At 35.8% G+C, this 19,899-nt stretch overlaps 1 protein-coding gene across 4 annotated transcripts in view; it reads left to right on the top strand.

The window, feature by feature from the left end:
• Vps53 (vacuolar protein sorting 53) overlaps window positions 1–19,899 on the top strand; it is a 349,419-nt gene that overhangs the window by 219,104 nt on the left and 110,416 nt on the right. For all 4 annotated transcript variants that reach the window (XM_090412655.1, XM_090412656.1, XM_090412658.1 and 1 more), the window contains exon 16: window positions 11,819–11,897. In XM_090412655.1, the coding sequence (XP_090268781.1) occupies window positions 11,819–11,897 (79 nt within the window). The remainder of the gene's footprint in view (window positions 1–11,818; window positions 11,898–19,899) is intronic.

The following is a 19,899-nucleotide window of genomic DNA, read 5'->3' as shown; positions in this document are numbered from 1 at the left end:
ATAACATTCCTAAAAATAAGGCACATCTGTTGATATCAATTTTATCCTCCAACTCTTGTATGGATGACCAGAGCAAATCACCTCCTGCAACATCACTAACTGTTCACTGCATATCTCTTCTGATCTTTTGCCAGGACATCAAAAAAATCCTCATGAGTCTTGATACAAATAAGTCTCCTGGTCTGGATGGCATTCCTTCATTTGTGCTCAGAACTTGTGTTCCAGAATTAACACCCATCCTGTATCTCCTATATAAGCTGTCACATTCATCTGTATAGATGAAGCAAGTTTTTATCCATTCTGCCCCTAAAAAAAGATGAAAGTTAACTATCAAACTTTCATCCCTACCACCTCTACTCTCAAGTTATGAAAACCGTCATCAGCTACAGCTTCTTCACTACCTGGGGATTTTTCATTTAATTTTAAATCGGTAATATCGATTCTGCCATTCTCATTCTTCACAGACCTCATCACTTAATAATTACCCGTTAACCACCTTTGGATACAGGCTATAGAATGATTTTGAGAAAACCTCATGGACACTCTTTTGATACTTTTAAGACATTTGATCATGTCTGGCATCAAGCAGGTTACCATCTTATGGTTTCCTTCCTATCCTTTGTGATTGGATTGCTTGTTTTCCTTCTGGTTGTTTATTCAGATTTCTTCTGGTTTGTTTATCTCATCAGATTTCTTTATCAATGTTGGAGTACCCCAGGGCTCTATATTCTCATCCATATCCTTCCTGTTATACATCAATGGTATTCTCTAATTCATAGTTCATATTCATAATTTTGTTAGTAACTGTATTTTCCATTTCTCATCTTCATTCTGAAGCTTAAATAGCTTAAATCACTGGAGTAATGCAGGGTAGATACCCTGCATTACTCCAGTGATTTAAGCTTTCAAATCTATAATCAATGTCTTAATCTCTGATCTCCCCATTCTCAAGTTGGGTGAAGATAGTGAATTTCAATGCCATCAAAACACAGTCCTGTCTTATTACTTGGAAGAAAAATCCTGCTTCACCCATCTTTTGAAAATATTCTGATTTCCATTCAAGATTTGTTTTATCCTTCATCCAGCTTAAGCTGCATCCATCACCTCATGTTAAGGAAGTGCTAGGAGGAACCCAAGTTGGAGGCTTAATGGAGTAAAACAGCACTGGAAAAGGATTATTTAATTTAAAAACATTATTTAATTCTTCCAGTATTTTGTCTCAGTCACAGACATCTTCAGGGAATACAGTATTAAACTTGTAACACAAAACTAAGTGAAATGTTGATGAAAGGCCAGCGTCCTAATTGTGTGGGGTCCTAATTGTGTCCTCTTTTGGTTGCCTGTTGGAGCCTTGGTTGTAAATTGGGATCTCAAAGGGTTTCCCATATTTTGGTTAGTCAACACTGCCTCTGTATGAGTAGCCTTGTTGTAAAAATACTTCTTACAAACACTTTTTTTTTACTTATGCTTTTGTTTAAGATAAAAAATAAAATATAATTCCTTGTTAAATTTTAATTTACTTTCTGACCCAGTGATAAAACTTTCTATAGTTATTTACTTAGGTTAGGACAAGAAGAGGGAATTGTTGTAGAGCTCTGACAAAGTTCAGCTTTAAGATTTAAATTTGCATCTTCATAATTGAAGAAAATTAAAAGCAGGTTTTGAAGTCAATGTTGGCAATCTTTCAGTTTAATCAAATTAAGCCAGTTTGCAGGAGAAGAGGATTTTTTTTTGAGTAGATAGTCGTCTTATGTATTCTGCTCTGGTTCTTTCTTTGATCTTATTGTGCAAAATTTCTGATGCTTTTAAAATTCCCAAATATTTGTAACTATCTTTGTATTTTATTGCCTTGATTATTTCACCATTGAACAGTTCAATTTCTTTCAGATCTCCAAACTTTCCTCTTGTTATTCCAGCAATTGCACATTTGTGTAAGCGAAAATGCATTGATATATCTTGACTTGCACAGTAATAAGCAATGATCAGAGTTCATTCTCTGATTTTGCGTACAACTTCAGATCGTCCATGTATAAAAGGTGAGATATCTTTGCACTTTTTTGCATAGTTTGATAACCATGAGCAGTTTTATTTAAAATTCTGGTTACGGGGATCAATGACAAGATAAACGATAGAGGAGATAATGAGTCTCCTTTAAAGATGCCCCTTTTGATATTTACCTCTCCAATTTCTTCTCTATTCAGAACAGATGTTGTTTTCCAGTTTTTCATGCTGGATTGCAAAACGTTTTATACGTTTTCGGATAGCTAATTTTCTTGTGAAAAATTGAATGGTGTACATCTTTAACATAGTGACTGCTAACTATGAGGTAACTCATAGTTGGCCATCTATATCAGGATGCCAACTAGTAGTTATCTTGTATCATATTTTTTGTACCAAATACAGGCAGTCCCCAGGTTATGGATGAGATGCGTTCCTGAGAATGTCTTTAGGTTGGATTTGTATGCGACTAGGATCCCTGATGAACAGCACATATACGGTAATAGTAATAACAACAATAATGCTATAATGGCTCATATGTGGCAATAACAATAATACCCCTGTACTGTAATAATAAGTTACAGAAACTATTGTGCTGTTTCTTTTAATTCAAACAAACAGAACATAAACAGAAGGCAGGCTAACATTAATCAGAAGATGATAGAGATAATGCTGGGAAGGATGGACTGGGTGCTGGAGAATCAAGATCAGATTCTGTTGCTGGAGGAGAGGAAATTGATTTCCTGAAAAAGGTATCTAGGGTTGTTTTCACAGCTTTTTCCTTTTTTTCATCATAAATGGCCTTGTAGCAGCTGATGTTCTCACTAACTGCAAGGTAAACCTTTGTAAATCACTCAATGTTAGGATCTTGCTCTTCAAGCTTAGCAAATCCTGCTTCAATGTGACGAAAGGCTTCAGCTAATTCTTTTGTTGTAAACTTTCTGGGTTCTGAATCTTCTGATTCTTCGTCTTCTTGTGATAATTCTTGTGAATGGGACTCTAGTAAGTCAATGACATCATTTTCGTTGATGTCCAATTGCAGTGCATTGCCACTATCCACTACATCCAGAAAAGCTATAGTGGACAGAAGGCGATGTCTTCTTCTGTGAAGCCATGAAAATCAACTCAGAATTGAGGGCACTGTTTGTTCCACACCCCCTTTCATTGTTAATTGCTTCACTTCCTCCCTAGAATCAGCAATGTTTTTGATGGCATCATAAATGTTATAATTCTTCCAGAACTCTCTCGAGGTCATCACATCATCTTCCATAGCCCTGACTGCTTGCTGGAATGTATGCCGTAATAGCCTTAAATGCAGGAATGACTCGCTGGTCCATTGGCTGTAGTAATGATGTAGTGTTGGGTGGTAAAAATACGACCTTTACATTAGCGTGAAGATCATCTAAAGGTGTTGGATATCCAGGAGCATTATCCAGCGCAAGCAAATTTTTTTCTTTTCCAAACAATAAAGTTCCACAGCAGGAATAAAACAGTTCAAGAACCAATCTTCAAACATGGCAAGTGTGATCCAGGCTCTTAAATTTGACTTTCAAATAATGGGAAGAGCTGCTTTAATAGTTCGGCGAAGTGCTCTTGGATTTTCAGAGTGGTAAACAAGCAATGGCTTGAGCTTAAAATCTCTGGATGCATTATCCCCAAGCAATAAGGTTAGTCTGTCCTTTGCTTCTTTATGTCCTGGTGCACTTTTTTCTTCTTTTGAGATGTAAGTTCGTTCTTTCATTTTTCCAAAACAATCCACTTTCATATACAGGTAACCTTCGTATAACGCGGATGTTAGGTTCCATAGAAATGGCGCATTATATAAATCGCGTTATGCGAGACTTAGATCATATTGAAAAAGTAGGGTTAGGTTCTGAAATAATTTTTTTTTATATGAAATAAATTATATAAACAACAATGACATATCCAACAAAAACAATATTTTTATTTAATTCAGGTAATTCATGTAAGTTAAGGAAACATAAACTATGACAAATACGTAGTATAAAATTATAAAAATTACAAATTGTACATAAATTTCATTGCACATAATGCATAAATGTTTTAGACACAATAAAATACAGTGCATATTTTAATCGTCATCGCTGTCTTCAGAAATAATATTTCGTAGATGTTCTTTAAGTGGCCGGAGGTTGTCACCACTTGAAATCTCTTGGATATCATTTGTATAATTCTCATTGCATACTTCGGCTGATTTAGTCATCAAGAAGTCAGTAATAAGACTTTGCTTTCCACTATGTTGCAATTTTTTATTAAGTTCATAATATGGCGCTAAACAAATATCCAATTGTCTCGTGAATTTTCCCGAGCGCTCCATTGAGGGATCATTATCCCTAAAATAACTTCCTAACTTTCTTGCCAAGTCCAATCCTTCTGCTAATTTATTTAAACTGAATTCTCTAACGGATTCATCACAATCAGAATCTTCGGCAGAACTTTCCCCGCCATTTGGTTCGATGCCATCTATTAATTGTACCAGTTTCTCCTCATTTAAATCTGTTTCTCCATCAATTAATTCACAAATTTTGTTTTCAACCATATCGCAAAAGCCCTCTCCACCAAAAATGCGTGCGACGTTTATTATACGACGTAGCTCTCCATCCACCGGAGGTACGAAATTTTGTTCCATTACAGCTTCAGGCCATATTTTTTTCCAGCAAGCATTCAGCGTAGAGGGTTGTAATTTCTTAATGGATAGAGAAATAATTTTTACACAATTCAATATTGAAAACTCTTTCCACGCTTGAGGCCGTGTCATGTTTTGATTAGATTCCATTTTTTCCAAAATTAATTGAAATATTCGCCGAATGTAATATGACTTAAATGTTGATATTATTCCTTGGTCGAGTGGTTGAATAAGTGAAGTTGTATTAGATGGCAAAAAAGTTATTTTAATATTCGGATGGCTTAAATTTGTTGGGCAGCCTGGCGCGTTATCTAAAATTAGTAGAATTTTGAAGTCCATATTCTTTTTCTTTGTGTAATTTTCTACATCGGGTACAAAACACTTAAAAAACCAGTTTTCAAGCATGCTAGCTGTTCCTAAATGCTAATAATGCCAAGTTTTTAACTAACCCATGCCTTTTTGTTGGCCTGCCAATAAACAGGTAGGATGGACTTGTTGAGCCCTTTCATTGCACGAGGATTTGCAGATCGGTTAATAGACATTGGTTTTGTCATGTAATCACCTGATGCATTACTGCAAAACAGTAGAGCAATTCTATCTTTTGAAACTTTGAATCCAGGAGCTGATCTTTCATTTTTCGAAATATAGGTGCATTTTGATATTTTTTTTTCCCAATATTATAACCCAGATTCATCTGCATTGAACATCTGATCTGCACTGTAACCACCTTCTTTAATGATTTTTAAAAGTTCTGCTGGGTATTTCCGGGAAGCTTCTGATGCTGATTCTCCCTGGATTTCCGGACATCTGCTGATGCTGATTCTCCCTGGATTTTAAGATTATACAAAGAAAACCGCTTTTTAAAGTTTTCGAACCAACCCTTACTGGCAGAAAATCCATGCTGAGAGATTTCTTCTGAAGAAGCTTGATGAAGTTCTTTTAAATGTTTATAAACTTTGAAAGCTTTTTGCTTAATAAGGTGTCTATCCAAAGGAATTTTCTTTTGAGTGCAATCTTCTATCCAAATCATTAGAGATTTCTCCATTTTTTCTATTAGAATATCGCGAACACGAGCAACACGCTTTGCATTTACCGTTGACCCAGCAATAACACTTTGTTGGATTTTATGTTCATTTTGTTTGATTGTTCAAATTGTTGATTCATTTAAATTCAGAGTCCTTGCAACAACTCCTGGTTTTTCTCCAATTTTCAACCGATCCAAGATTTTAATTTTTTCTTCGAGAGAAACGAATTTCCAATTCAATGTTGGTTTTTTCCCTTTCATTGCAGTTTTAGTGGCCATTACAATAAAAATAAACTTTTACATTAAAAAAAAAGCATTACATATGTATGTAACTCACCAGAAAATAAACTGCTCTGCTTGAGAATACCACACTTATGATTCTAAATGTGCTTTCCTGGCAGAAAACGAAGACAATTTTCAACAATAAACACTTTATACAGTAAACCCTAGATGGTGAGCCAATGGCACTCATGCCAGAGGTGGCACATCAACGATTTACAGGTGATATCCTTTTATATGCTTATAAATTATTCAAGTTTTTTTTAAATTGTTACAATACGTACAAGCTGAATTTTGTTTTACACAAGACAGCAGCTATAAAGGTGTGGTATTGACAAAAGATTGCGCGACCCAAAGACAAAAGCCACCGACAAGTGTTGAGTTGAAATGCTAATGCTCTTCATTCGAATTCCATAACATCTGAAACTGTCATAACAACATTCACTATTAGTTTTAACACATTCACAACAGGGTGTCATTTATCGTTCCAATGGAACTTCTCATTACTGACTGGCTAAACTCACACAAACGTTTCAACCCTTGGTTGATTTTTATGGCTTCTTGTTTGCGTTTGAGGTGGCAGGTGAACTCACACATTCATTATATGGCATGTTTCAATTCTTGGTAGTCTTTTATTTTAAGTTAGCCTTTGTGATCTGTCATAATGACATTGAGAATTTCAAATGCAATAAAAAAAAACACTTTCATATTTCATAATTACAAAATTGGACAATAGTTTTTAGTTAGATACTGTGTTTCGGTGCAACATATGGTTTTGCTTAAGTCTATACAGCAAAGTTTCTGTGAGGGGGGGGGGGGGGACATGTGATTTATTAGTTAGCACCGTTTTTATTCCATCTATCTCTAATTGCACTATTTGTTGAGAATGACACAGACTGTAAAAGCCCTCTGTACAGTACCTTATTCAGTGATACAATAAAACTAAATTCAATACTTATAACTACTTGCACGATATGGGCAGACACAAATTTAACGAAGATAAAATTTGATTTTTAAGTCCCGCGGTGAAAAATATGAAAAAAATAAAAATAAAGGGTTACTAGAAATTGTGGACCACGTTATATCGAAACACATTGAACAAGGGATACCACAATTTGTAGACCACATTCTATAAGTACCGCATTATACAAGGGTTACCTGTACATTAAATATTTGTTCTGGAAAATAACCCTCCTCCTCAATAATGTTCTTCAACATTTCAGGAAATTCAGTTGCTGCAGCTACACACACGTATTTTAAACTGTTGAAAATGCTTCAGGCCTTTGATTGCACTAACGCTAGGCTAATAGGAATGTTACGCTTGTTTTGATCTTCTTACCAAATCAATAATAACTTTTCCATTTCAATAATTAATTCACTGTGCTACTTAGGAATAATTGATGCTTTCATTGGAGCACTGCCTTTCACATGTTCCATTATTCTTACTTTATCCTTTATAATTGTTCTGATAGTTGAGCGACTGAAGCCTAATGCTTTCCCAGTGAATGATGGTGTCTGGTCTCTCTCAGAATGCTTAATTATTTCTACTTTCATTTCAGTTGTAATCACCTTTCTCTTTGCTGCAGGCTCACCTGGACTTACAGCGAACTTTCGCTTTGGTTACATGGTAATAAGGGTAATCACAGACTCACAAAATTGAATAAAAAAGTTAAGACGAAAGTGATGCTGTGCATAAACAGCCTTATAAACAATGAGACTAGCTGCTAGATGCTGTGCCAACAAACCACTTATGCCATGCAGGTTTGTTTACATGTGTAGAAGAAACTAGTTCCTGAATTATTAATTTAATTATTTAATTATTAATTATCCTTATATTATTGAGATCCCATTCGTAAGTACGGAACTGTAAGTCGGATCATCCGGAAAAACTGCCTGCATTGCAGACTAAATGATAGTTTTTTGCTGATGCACATATTTCAAGTGAAGAGAAAGGGAAGATTGGCATATGAAATAACTATAATGAAATTCACTAAACACATTTTAGAAGCAAATAATGAGAGAAATAACATATCAAATTTCTAAAATAAATTAAAAAAATTAGACCAACAGAGTTGTACTAAAATGATTTCAGAGCTTGCATGTCTATATTACTGGTTCAAAGTTTTAGATCCACTGGAAGGTGAAAGTGGGGAGGTTCCAGCTTATTAGAAACAAGCTGCACCAAGATTGTACTAACATTAATAGGCATTTTTTTACAGGTGTAAACTATTTTGTTTCAGGAGCAGATATATAACTTATTGAAAGATATCTCATAGATAGTATATATAAAATAAGTATTAATCCATAACTATGGGATAATTTTTCTTTATTATAAAGTTTGTAGCTACAGTGACAAAGTGAAAAAAAAATAACAATTGTATATTATTGAAGTGAAAATACTAAGAGCATTTTGACAGCAGTGACAAGTTGGTAGCTGACTTATGATAGCTGCTTGGGGATATTAGTGCGACATTGGGGTCACTTGCTTCTAATGAGCTGGCTGTTCCCTACCCATGTAGGACTAGAAACTTTCAACCACAAGCTCTGAAAACGTTTTTACTAATGAAAAATTTGTAAAGTGATAAAGTGAAAAATGTATTAACTGTTATATATTTTTGAAGAGAAAATAAGTTATTGACACTGGTGGGAAGTTTACCCATTATGTCATCAGTAGCATTCAACTTGTTAAGAACTCATGCTTTTTTTTTTTTTTTGTTGCATTGTCCCCAAATCTAAAGGATTCATTAGATTTTACACTTAAGATCTATTTTGTGATATGTTTTAACCTCAGTGCTTGTACCCTGACAATGCTAACAGCTTAAGTTTGGTGAAACTAGTCGGTATTAAAATACTTATCCGTTTACACTTGATCAATGTTCCCAAATAGTTTACATTGATTCATTAGATTTTATTTTATTTATTTATTTATTTATTATTATTATTTTTTTTATTTGTAAGGCAGACTTTTCTTTGGGAAGAAGGACATATTGGCTAAAAGTGTCATGAGTGTGGTTAATTTTAGTTGTGAGGCTGATGTGGTCTGAATGGTTCTAGTTCTGTTAACTACTGTTTAGTGTGAAAGATTATGGTTATCCTCTCTGGTTTCAGTAAGTTTTAGGTAGATAGAAAATTATAAGAATCTGTTTGGTAATGAGTGACTGGAATATCAAGGAAGGGTAGAAATAGTTTTCTTTTTCCATGATAAATAGATTCTAGGGTGTTAGTTACAAAGGCATATTAAAAACGTTTGTTACATATTCATGCCGCTTGGCAAATAGGGCAAATATAGCATATTGCAGGTGTTTTTTTTTTTTTAATTTTTATTTTTAAAAAAGATCTGAAGAGACATTAGGGATCATAGTATGCCAAAATTAGTTCTGAAGAGACATTAGAGACCATAGTATGTCAACGCTCCTCTGCCAATATCAGTGGTGTAGCTAGAGCTTTTGCCACCTGGGGCAGTCCCTGAGTTTGCCGCCCCTCTCAATACACACCAAAAATACTACCAAAAGTCAAAACGAAGGGAAATAAATTAAAACACTATGTTTATTTTTGAAGTAAAACTTTAATTTCAACACATTCTAAAATGTTATTTTTCTTGCTTTTCTGTTAGCAAAGCCAGCAAAGATTGGTCGATTGGTAGAGCCTCTGCTACTAATGGTTCATGCAAAAAGTTAAGCAAGTTTGAGCATGGTTAGTAGTTGGACGGGGTAATTCGTTTGATGCTGTTGGCACACTCTCCCTCGATGAGTCTTTGGACTCCCTGAAGGTGTCACATAATAATAATAATAATAATAATAATAATAATCGTCGATGACACCTGCGCAGTCTATTTCATAATAATGTAGGTAATTCTTAATCTATTTTATTTAGAAAAACTCCTCTCACAACTAGCAACACTTACAGCAATTGTGAGGAAAATTTGTAGTAGTATTACAATATTTGGAAATGAGTTCTCGAGACTGTATTTTAGAATTAACTGCAAAAGTTCAAAAAGGTTCAAAGTGTCGCCCGGGGCGGACCACCCCATCCACTCCTCCCTAGCTATGCCTCTGGCCAATATCTTTAATGAGATGTCTGAGAAGCAAGTCTTGAAGTTTGCACAAAGTTATTAATGCACTTTCTCACTTTGACAAAGTATTTGGCCATCTTGTATGTAGAAGGAAACCAATACTGTTCTCTACAGATCTCATGGGAGTATTTTTATATTTGGACAATCTATAAGTCTGGGTTTGTCTAGGGTAGGTAGGTTTTTGAATAATTTCAGGTAGCCAATATACCTAGTCTTGCAATAAATACTATTACGAGTACAATTTCTGCACATCATTATGCTGTCCACAGAATTGTGCAAGCCTGGTTCCATTAGTGGCTCTGTGTGGAACCAACATTCACTTGTTTATCAGCAGAGAGAGAGAGTGAGTTGTCTAGCTATATGGGTTAACATGCATTGGTGAGATTATGAGAATCATGTAGTTGTAATAGCACTTCACAAGGTTGGAATGCAGCCACCTATTATTTTCAACATACTAAAAACACTTGGGATCAGCAGGATGTCCGTGTGTTGGACTATTAATCTTTATAACAATACAAAAGATGTATCTGACTGCCAAAGAACAAGTCAACATTGACCCTTGTGAGGGCTGTGAAGCACTCCTGTGCCATAATCCTGTGAGAATGTGGAAAGTAATGGCACAAGAGATGAATGTTTCACAGAGAACAATATCACATGTACTAACTGATGATCTGGGAGCGAGAGCCTATCATCGTTCTACAGGACACTTCCTAACACCACACCTTACAAGACAGAGGGTAATATCCTCTTCAGTGAGAAGATTTTCACTATTGATGAGTTTAACTGCCAAAACAATGGGTATATACCCCAGATGGTCACACAGCACATGCCATAGCACCCAGGATTCAGAGAGGTCAACACCCTTCATCAGTGATAGTTTGGAGGGAGGCAGGGATGACATTCTGCCAAAGTATATCAAGACATTGTGCTGGAACCTGTGGTATGATCCCTGAACAACACTTTGTTTCACAGTAGACAGTGGACCTTCCAACAGGACTCAGTCCTAGCACAAAAGATGAGGACCACACAACAGTCATTGGAGATGAATGTGCCCAACCCCATATCATCATTTGATTGGCCATCTGGAAGTCCTGATCTGAATCCTCTGGACTTCAAATTGTGGTTGGAGCTTGAGAGAGTAGCCTACAAGAAACGACACCCCAGCCTGAAGGTGGATTTGGAGTGGGCAGTGGAAGCATTTCTGTTGCATGTGCTGCCATCAATATGTGGCCTTACAGACTTCGGCCATGCATGAAAGCAAAAGAGGGGCATTTCAAATATCGAATGCTGCTATATGCATGTGCTGAAAGCTGTAAATGATTTACTGATAGATTAAAGGTTTATGCACTGTTCAAGTTATAAGAGTATTTATGGCTAGACTGTGTATGACACTATGTAGTAATTTGTGTATGTCTGATTCTTAGATTCAGAGTAAGTTAAATGATAAGTATATTGACATCTGTACCATAGACACTATTTAATACTCAGTCTTGTCTTCCTTATGTACACGTTTTTTTATTCTTCTGAAGAGACTGGTGAATAAGGCAAGATATTTACTTAATAATTAAATAAAATTTAGTTAATTATTGAATGAATAAATGAATTAATTGTTTACAATTTTTTAAAAGAAATAATATTAAGTGTTCAGAGGCATCTTGAGCTCCAGGAAAAATTACATATGGTTAAGTCATGCTTTCATTAAATGCAACATTACTATTTATATTATTTACTGTGCTTACTCTGTTAAACAGGCAAAATCATACTTGAATATAAATTTCTATCACCATTATTATTTTAGTGTCATATCTAACTGTATTCAGCTGTTAGTTCAAGATCTGGAAGCAGCCTGTGAACCTGCTCTGACAGCTATGAGTAAGGTAACTTATTAATTCACTTATAAGTGGCAAATATTATTCTTCATTAATCCTTAAACAAATACTTTTTTTCCCCTTTAGATGGGTAATTTCTATGTCTATTAATACTTTTTTTTTTTTTTCTTCACCTTTGATTTCTTGACTGGGCTGTTTAAAATGGCTCATAACCATTTCAATAATACTGATCATTTTGAACAAGCCTGTATAAAAATGTTTTTAGATATTTTTGAGTGCAAAATATTTTACACTTGCTTGCTATAACGACTTTCAAAAAAAAAAAAAAAAAAAAAAAAAAAAGGAAAAGGAAAGGAGAAAAAAGCCAACTGAAGTCTGATAGGCACAGTACTATACTAAAGTTAAAGGGAATCAATTATAACACACTATCCACTATAACAAACTATTCTTGTGGTCCTTAAGAGCTTACTATAGTGAGCCAGTATTGCTTATTTTGCAGCATCTTATTGCTACGATGTATAATATCCTCTGCTGGCATAAGCAAAATTCAGTCGACATGGAAGTGAAATGTTTCACTTACCTTAAACAAACCAAATTATTTTGTTATGAAATAGGTAGAGCATAACTTTGGTAATTTGGAATAATAAAGACCAAACAAACAAGAAAACAAGTTAAGGAGAAAATTATGTATGGAGACTCAATAATTATGGGAGTACTTAATAAAAGTATGACAAAATCGTGTTTCCTGGGAGCAGAAATTCATGATATTAGCCATGCTATCTGGATGCAAAAAGGCAGGTAAGTCGAAGGAAATGATGTCTTGGTTGGTACCAATGATTTGAGAGGCGAGAAGTATTCTATGAGGGAGGATGTAAAGGAGTTGTAAGAAGAGGTAAAACTGAAGAGCAAGAAGGTGAAGATTGTAAGTCTCCTACCACACTATGATAGCAGCGAACTGAGGAGGAAGGCATTGATAGCCAATGAGTGTATACATAGAATGTGCAAAAGGAATGATGTAGAATTTGTGGATCTTTGGTTTCTGTTTGATGGAAAGAAGGATGTGTACAATGAGGATGGACTTGATCTGAATGGTTTTGGTTTTAGGTGTCTGGAGAGATTTGTTCACCGAGCATGCATGCTGATGTGCAAATTCAGGGAAACTTAAGCAATTAGGGAGGAAGCAAGTGAGTTTCCCTGAATTTGCATATCAGCATGCATGCTCGGTGAACAAAGCTCTCCAGACACCTAACACCAAAACCATTCAGATCAAGTCCATCCTCATTGTACACCTCCTTCTTTCCATCAAACAGAGACCAAAGATCCACAAATTCTACATAATTTCTTTTTTTTTTTTTTTTTTTGAAATGAAAGAATTGAAGGCACCCATGAAACAAGTTAGTGTGAGAATGACCAAGTGAGGAATCTAGCCTTTCAAGCAAAAATATTGAATAGGGTAGTCAATTCAGAAAGTAAAGGTGGGTGAGGGGGGGGTATAAAGGGATGTTGCCATTTCTATATACTAATGCCAAAAGTATCCGGAACAAGAGGGAAGAGTTTTTGGCATTGATTAGTGCAACCTTGCCAAAAGTTTATAAGCATTAGTGAGAACTTGGCTAACAGCAGCTGATGTAGTTACAGGGATGGAATGTGAGGGGTTTATTATTTTCAGGAACGATAGAGAAGATAGGATTGGGGGAGAAGTACTGCTGATGATAGTAGATGAATTGCAACCAAAAAGAATAGGAGACAGGCAGGAGGGGTGGCTGTTTATTTGAAACAATCTGGTGTGAGATTACGACCAGTAAGACAAAATATACAGTTGGTTGTTGCTATAGACCAGGGAGTTCCACAGATGATCTGGAAGATATGCATCGCAAAATTAGTACAATGAGTACAGGTTGAGTAATTATTATGGGGGACTTCAACTATGGAGATATAGAGTGGAAGGAAGAAAGATCACATGGCAGAATGGAAATAGAATTTATACACCTGCTGAGGGATAATTACTTAAGGTAGCATGTGATGGAGGGGACTAGGGGTGGGAGAGGATTATTGGACGTGGTCATAGAGTCAGAAGAGCTATTCATAACCAAGGTGACAACATTGCCTCCAATTGGTGAAAGTGACCATGTAGTCTTGTTACTCTTGAGAGACACGTGTGACATTATAATTAGGAATTATAGACACGTTAACACAAGAATATTTTAATATTTGCCAAATATTTCAGTCTGAAACTAACAGACTATCTTTAGTGGCTACATAGGAACAGTTTTTAACAAGGTGGAATCCAACAATTGATCATTCAAAAGTAGAACGCGCCGTGTGATGTTACATTGCTAAGCATTAAAGAGAGGAAAAATTTCATTTGGTATTCCATCTTGCTAAAAACTGTTCCTATGTAGCCACTGAAGATAGTCTGTTAGTTTCAGACTGAAATATTTGACAAATATTAAAATATTCTTGTGTTAGCGTGTCTATAATTCCATGTAGTCTTGGGAGATTGTAAAACATGAGGAATATTCTATGAAGAAGGGGTATTTGTGGAACTATAAGGCAGGTGATTATGACATGCTTAGGAAAGAGCTTAAATCTGTTCCATGGCATAAAACACTGCAGGGTAAGGATTTAGTAGTACATGGGATATAGTTAACGGTCTTCTAGAGGAAGCAGTATTAAATTATGTACCTAGGGTAATGAGGGTTAACCGAATAGGAGTTAGATGGATGAGTAATATCATTAAGCATGAGCTACAGAAGAAGAAAATTCTGTGGAGGGTATATAAACAGAAAAGTGACCAGCACACTCATCATTTGCACAAGGCTCAGGAGAAAGGTGACCAGCATGACAAGGGAGGCAAAATCAGATTATGAGAAGAATTTAGTCAAGTAGGCCAAAGGAAATTCCACAGAGTTCTTTTGTTATGTGGCAAGTAAGAGGACGAATGAGTATGGAAGATTAACCTTAATGAGTGATGATGGTCACGAGGAGACAGAATTGGATAAAATAGTTGAGTTACTGAGTGACCACTTTGCAAGCTTCCTGGTGCAGTTACTACTATGTGACAGATACTAATGCAGGAACAGAGGTGGATGAATTGGAGGTTCTTAGTATACTGCAGAATCTCAATGTAAATACACCTCAATCGGCTAGGGTTTTGTGAGAATGTGCAAGGGGCCAATGCCTTTGACTAAGCTGTTTAATTTAAGTCTCAGTATCTCAGGCATGGTGGTACCAGAAAAATTGGTAAAAAAGAGAATTCAAGAATGGGTAGATAAAAATATGATACTGTATGAGCGGTCAACATGGCTTTGTGAAGGGTCGGTCATGCCTTAATAATTTACTAACTTTTTATAATAGAGTAACAGCTGAATTGGATAAAGGAGATGGCTACATGATGATTTTGTTGGATTTTGCAAAGTCATTTGACAGAATACCACATTGAATCCTATTACATGAATTAGAACAAATGGGGATGGATATGACACTGGTTAAGTAGATAAGAGGGCGACTGCTGGATAGACATAAAAAAGAAAGTGGTATATGGAGGGGCAGAATCGAGGTGAAAACTGGTGACTAGTGGTGTGCCACAAGGTTCAGTGCTGGGACCATTGCTGTTTAATTTGTAGTTAAATAATATGGAAAATGATCTGAAAGGAAATATTCAGTTGATGCAAAGTTAGGTAAAGTAATAATTAATCAAGGCGATGTGGCAAGCTTGCAGAAAGATTTAAGTAGGCTGTCAGTATGGCAAAAGTTAATGGGTGTTAGTTTAATGTCGAGAAATGTAAAGTTATGCATTTTGGGATAAATAGATTACAAGCTGCATATCACATTGATGGCACTCTACTCCAGGATATAGATGAAGCTAGAGATTTAGGGATGGTGGTTGAGAGAGAGTTAAAATTTAGAGGACATATTGCTAAGGTAGCCCATAAGATTATTTGGCTATTGAAGAACACATTAACAAATAGAGACAAGGAAGTTATTCCTCTTTATAAGGCCTTGATACACCAACATCTAGATAACTGTGCTCAAGTCTGGTCCCATGGGTTTCTTAAGGATGAGGAAGCAGTGCAGAGGATTCAGAGGCGAGTGACCAAGATGGCTTCTTATGGTCTTTGGAATATTCCCTATGAGGATAGATTGAAGATGTGTGGATTGCAGAAGCTGGTTGACAGAGAAAAAGAGGGGGGGGATATAATAGAAAAATTTAAGTTGCTTAAAGGATTTTATAGGATAGATGTAGAGAAAATCTTTCAGCATTTCTTAGAGGGACCAGAACAAGGAGTCATCCCTGGAAGTTGAGTAAAGATGTGGTCGGTAGTATGGGTGTAAGGACTAGATTTTTTGTTTGGAGAGTGGTGAATGAGTGGAATGGGTTGCAGAGTCAGTTGTGAGTGTTTTTTTCTGTTAATGGGTTCAAGGAGAGGTATGATAGATTGGGTCTCTTGCAATGAGTCTGGACTCAATGGAGGTGCCTGTATAATAATAATTATTATAATTTCTGAACATAGCTTATTTAGGAACTGATGGTAAAAAGAGGTATCCTGCCTTCTCTAGTACTTCGGATTCTTAGCATTTCAGGAGCACTCACCTGGTAATAACTTGGGATAGTATTACCCATGACTTTCAGTTTGAATATCATGTTGCCATCAGTGGACTCTTAAATTAGCACATGATAATACATAGACATTTTCCTCAAATGGCTTTTACCTTATCATTTTGTACTGAAACTGTTATCCCTTTCCATGTACTCTGTGTGTGCCATACAATGTCATCATCATCATCATCAAATTACTGCCATGTACCCTCAAGGGGTGTACAGGATATGATAGTACTACATGAAAAAAATTACATCATTACTAACTTCCTGTCTACAATTTTCCTCCAAATCAGTCTGTTACTTGTCAAGACTCCAACATTATCAGATCTTATATTTCTATCGACTAAGGCACTTTGTACCGTATCAATCCATCTATATCTTGGTCTTCCTCTGAGTCGTTTTGCTGCCAACCTGGCAGAGAACACTTGTTTTGCTAATCTTTCTTCGCCCATTCTGTTTAAGTGACAATACCACCTGAGATTAGCTCTGCTAATGCATTCCTGGATGTTGAAAATGTTCAGTTGTTTCCTAATATCCTCGTTTTTAATATGATATTGCCATTCAGGCCATCTGTTCATGCCTATAATCTTTCTCAGGACTCTCATATCTGTGGTCTCTGGTCTTTGGTCAAGTGTTTTACTTCTGACCCAGCTCTCAGATCCATAAGTTAAAACTGGTTTGAACACTGTCTTGTATACAGCTAATTTAGTGTAACAACTAATTTCTCTGATGAAAAGCAAATTCTCTGTTATTCCATATGAATTTATTCAATTGACTTCCCACCATACTAGCTTTGCTGATTCTGTTATCTATTTCTATATTTAATTTACCATCTTCAGTAAAAATCGTGCCTAAGTAGCTGAAATGTTTTACTTGTTCCACAGGTTCTCCATTCACAACACAGTTGACATTTTCAATGATTCTGCCTATTTTCATTGTCTTTGTCTTTTTATTGCTGACCTTCATACAATATCTATTACAACAGCTATTCAATTTAGTCAGAGAATCTTGCAGACTTGTAGCGGATTTATTTAGAAGTATAACATCGTCTGCATAAAGCAAAGAGCTGACATTAACATCTCCAATTTTGATATCATGTTTAATACCACTTTCCTTCATAATGTGATTCATATAGATAATGAATAACAGAAGGGATAATGTATATCCTTGTCTCACACCAGATTTAACATTATACCACCTTTCTGTGCTTCCTTCAATTCTAACTACTGACTTACAACTCAAATAAAGACTAATAATGACTAAGTATTGCTTGATATAATGCCCCATTGACACCATATAACTGTAGCGTGTTGAATAGCTTCTCTCTTGGCACCTTGTCATATGCCTTTTCCAAATCGACAAAACTTAAATACAGATCTCTGTTCTATTCCCATGCTTTCTCGACTATTTGTCGTAAAGTGAAGATCTGATCCTGACAGCCTCTGTTTGGCCTAAATCCAGCTTATTCTTCACCAAGCTTTTCTTCCACAATTCTTCTCAACCGTTTCTCAAGTATACTTGCATAGATCTTGCCAGGAACACTCAGTAGGGAAATACCTCTGTAATTCTCACATTCAGTTTTATTTTCCTTTTTATATATGGGTACCATGAGAGCTCTACTCCAATCGTCTGGAATTCGTCCCTCTGTCCAGGCATTCTGAACTATGCAGTGCAGCCACTGTAAGACTTTTATACCACCATACTTCAGCATTTTTGGTCGAATATCATCTACTCCTGCTGCCTTTCCACATTTCAAGCCTTTGAGGCTTTTTCTACTTCAAGTATCGATATGTATTCCTGACTGCATGATTGGTCAGTGTTTTTTATCACTGTGCTGTCATCACTGCTTGTTTCATTTTGCAATTTTTCGAAGTAATTACTCCATACTTCAAGGATATCTTTTTCTCCCATTTTCATGTCACCTTTATCATCTCTAACTCCTTTTACAGTACTCTTTCCTCCATTCCTAAGCTTCTTCAACAACCTCCAGAATATTTTGCCACCTTCTTGATATTTATTTTCTATATTCTTGCCGAAGTCCTCCCATGACTTTTATTTAGCTAGTTTTACACAGTGTTTATCATTCTTGCATTTGTCTCTGTATTCTCTAAGAGCACAAGCTGACTTATTTGACAGGAACTTTTGATATGCTTTCTTCTTTTCCTTCACTGTCTCTTTAACTTCCTGTGTCCACCAGGTAGTTCTGATTTTTTTATCCTTGCAGACAACCTCATCACATGCCTCTCTGGCAGAATCAATCAATGTTTTCTTCAGAGTTTGCCACTGAATCTCCAAGGTTTGATTCCTGTTCTCAAACTCTTTCATTTTTTAAAGTATACATTTTTGGTCGTTTCATAATAGTAATACAATTTTATTAATACAGACCAGTATTTTACAATAAAAAACATATATTCAAACCTACCAGTTTTGCCAGCAAACTGTCTGGCTTTTTCAAGGTATTACGGAGATATGAAAGTTAGTAAATGCAAATTAAAAGGAACATAAAAAACGATGTAAACCAAACTAGTATCTATGGTTACACGTTTCGCGTGACAGAGATGACTTATTGTTCTTATTCAGTATCACGCATGCGTGTTTGTTGTAGACTTGTAATGTGATTACTGGCTAGCTGTAGTTCAGATTGATTGAGAGAGAGAGGATGAAGTTTTTCCACGAACTGTTTAGAATTACACCCTGATTTCTGTTGAGGTTTCTGCCGGTTATTAGTACTATTGTGGCTTCCTTAAATACACGATGCCTGTAGTTGTCATCGAGATATGGCATGGAGCTGTTTTGCCAATCTATACAACAGAAGCATCTCTTCCGGCTTAGCACATCATTTCTGCACGTCTAACCACACGATAGATTGGCAAAACAGCTCCATGCTATATCTCGATGACGACTACAGGCATCGTGTATTTAAGGAAGCCACAATAGTACTAATAACCGGCGGAAACCTCAACAGAAATCAGGGTGTAATTCTAAACAGTTCGTGGAAAAACTTGATCCTCTCTCTCAATCAATCTGAACTACAGCTAGCCAATAATCACATTACAAGTCTACAACAAACACACATGCATGATAATGAATAAGAACAATAAGTCATCTCTGTCACGCGAAACGTGTAACCATAGCTACTAGCTTGGTTTACATCGTTTTTTATGTTCCTTTTAATTTGCATTTACTAACTTTCATATCTCCGTAATACCTTGAAAAAGCCAGACAGTTTGCTGGCGAAACTGGTAGGTTTGAATATATGTTTTTTATTGTAAAATACTGGTCTGTATTAATAAAATTGTATTTCTCTTTCATTTTTTCTTCAATAATCTTTGTGTATTTTAGTCTACAGTTTACATCTGAGAGCTGCTCAACTTTTATTCGCTTTAAAACTTTCTTACATGTTATTCTTTTCAATATGAAATTCAATTTTATCCTGCTCAAGACTAA

Source organism: Typopeltis vanoorti, chromosome 23, assembly GCF_054136105.1.
Source record: "Typopeltis vanoorti isolate ZY-2024b chromosome 23, IOZ_Tvanoo_1.0, whole genome shotgun sequence".
In the NCBI taxonomy this organism is placed as follows: domain Eukaryota; kingdom Metazoa; phylum Arthropoda; class Arachnida; order Uropygi; family Thelyphonidae; genus Typopeltis; species Typopeltis vanoorti.
Note: the sequence above shows the minus strand (reverse complement) of the source record. Positions and strands in the feature narration are given on the sequence as shown.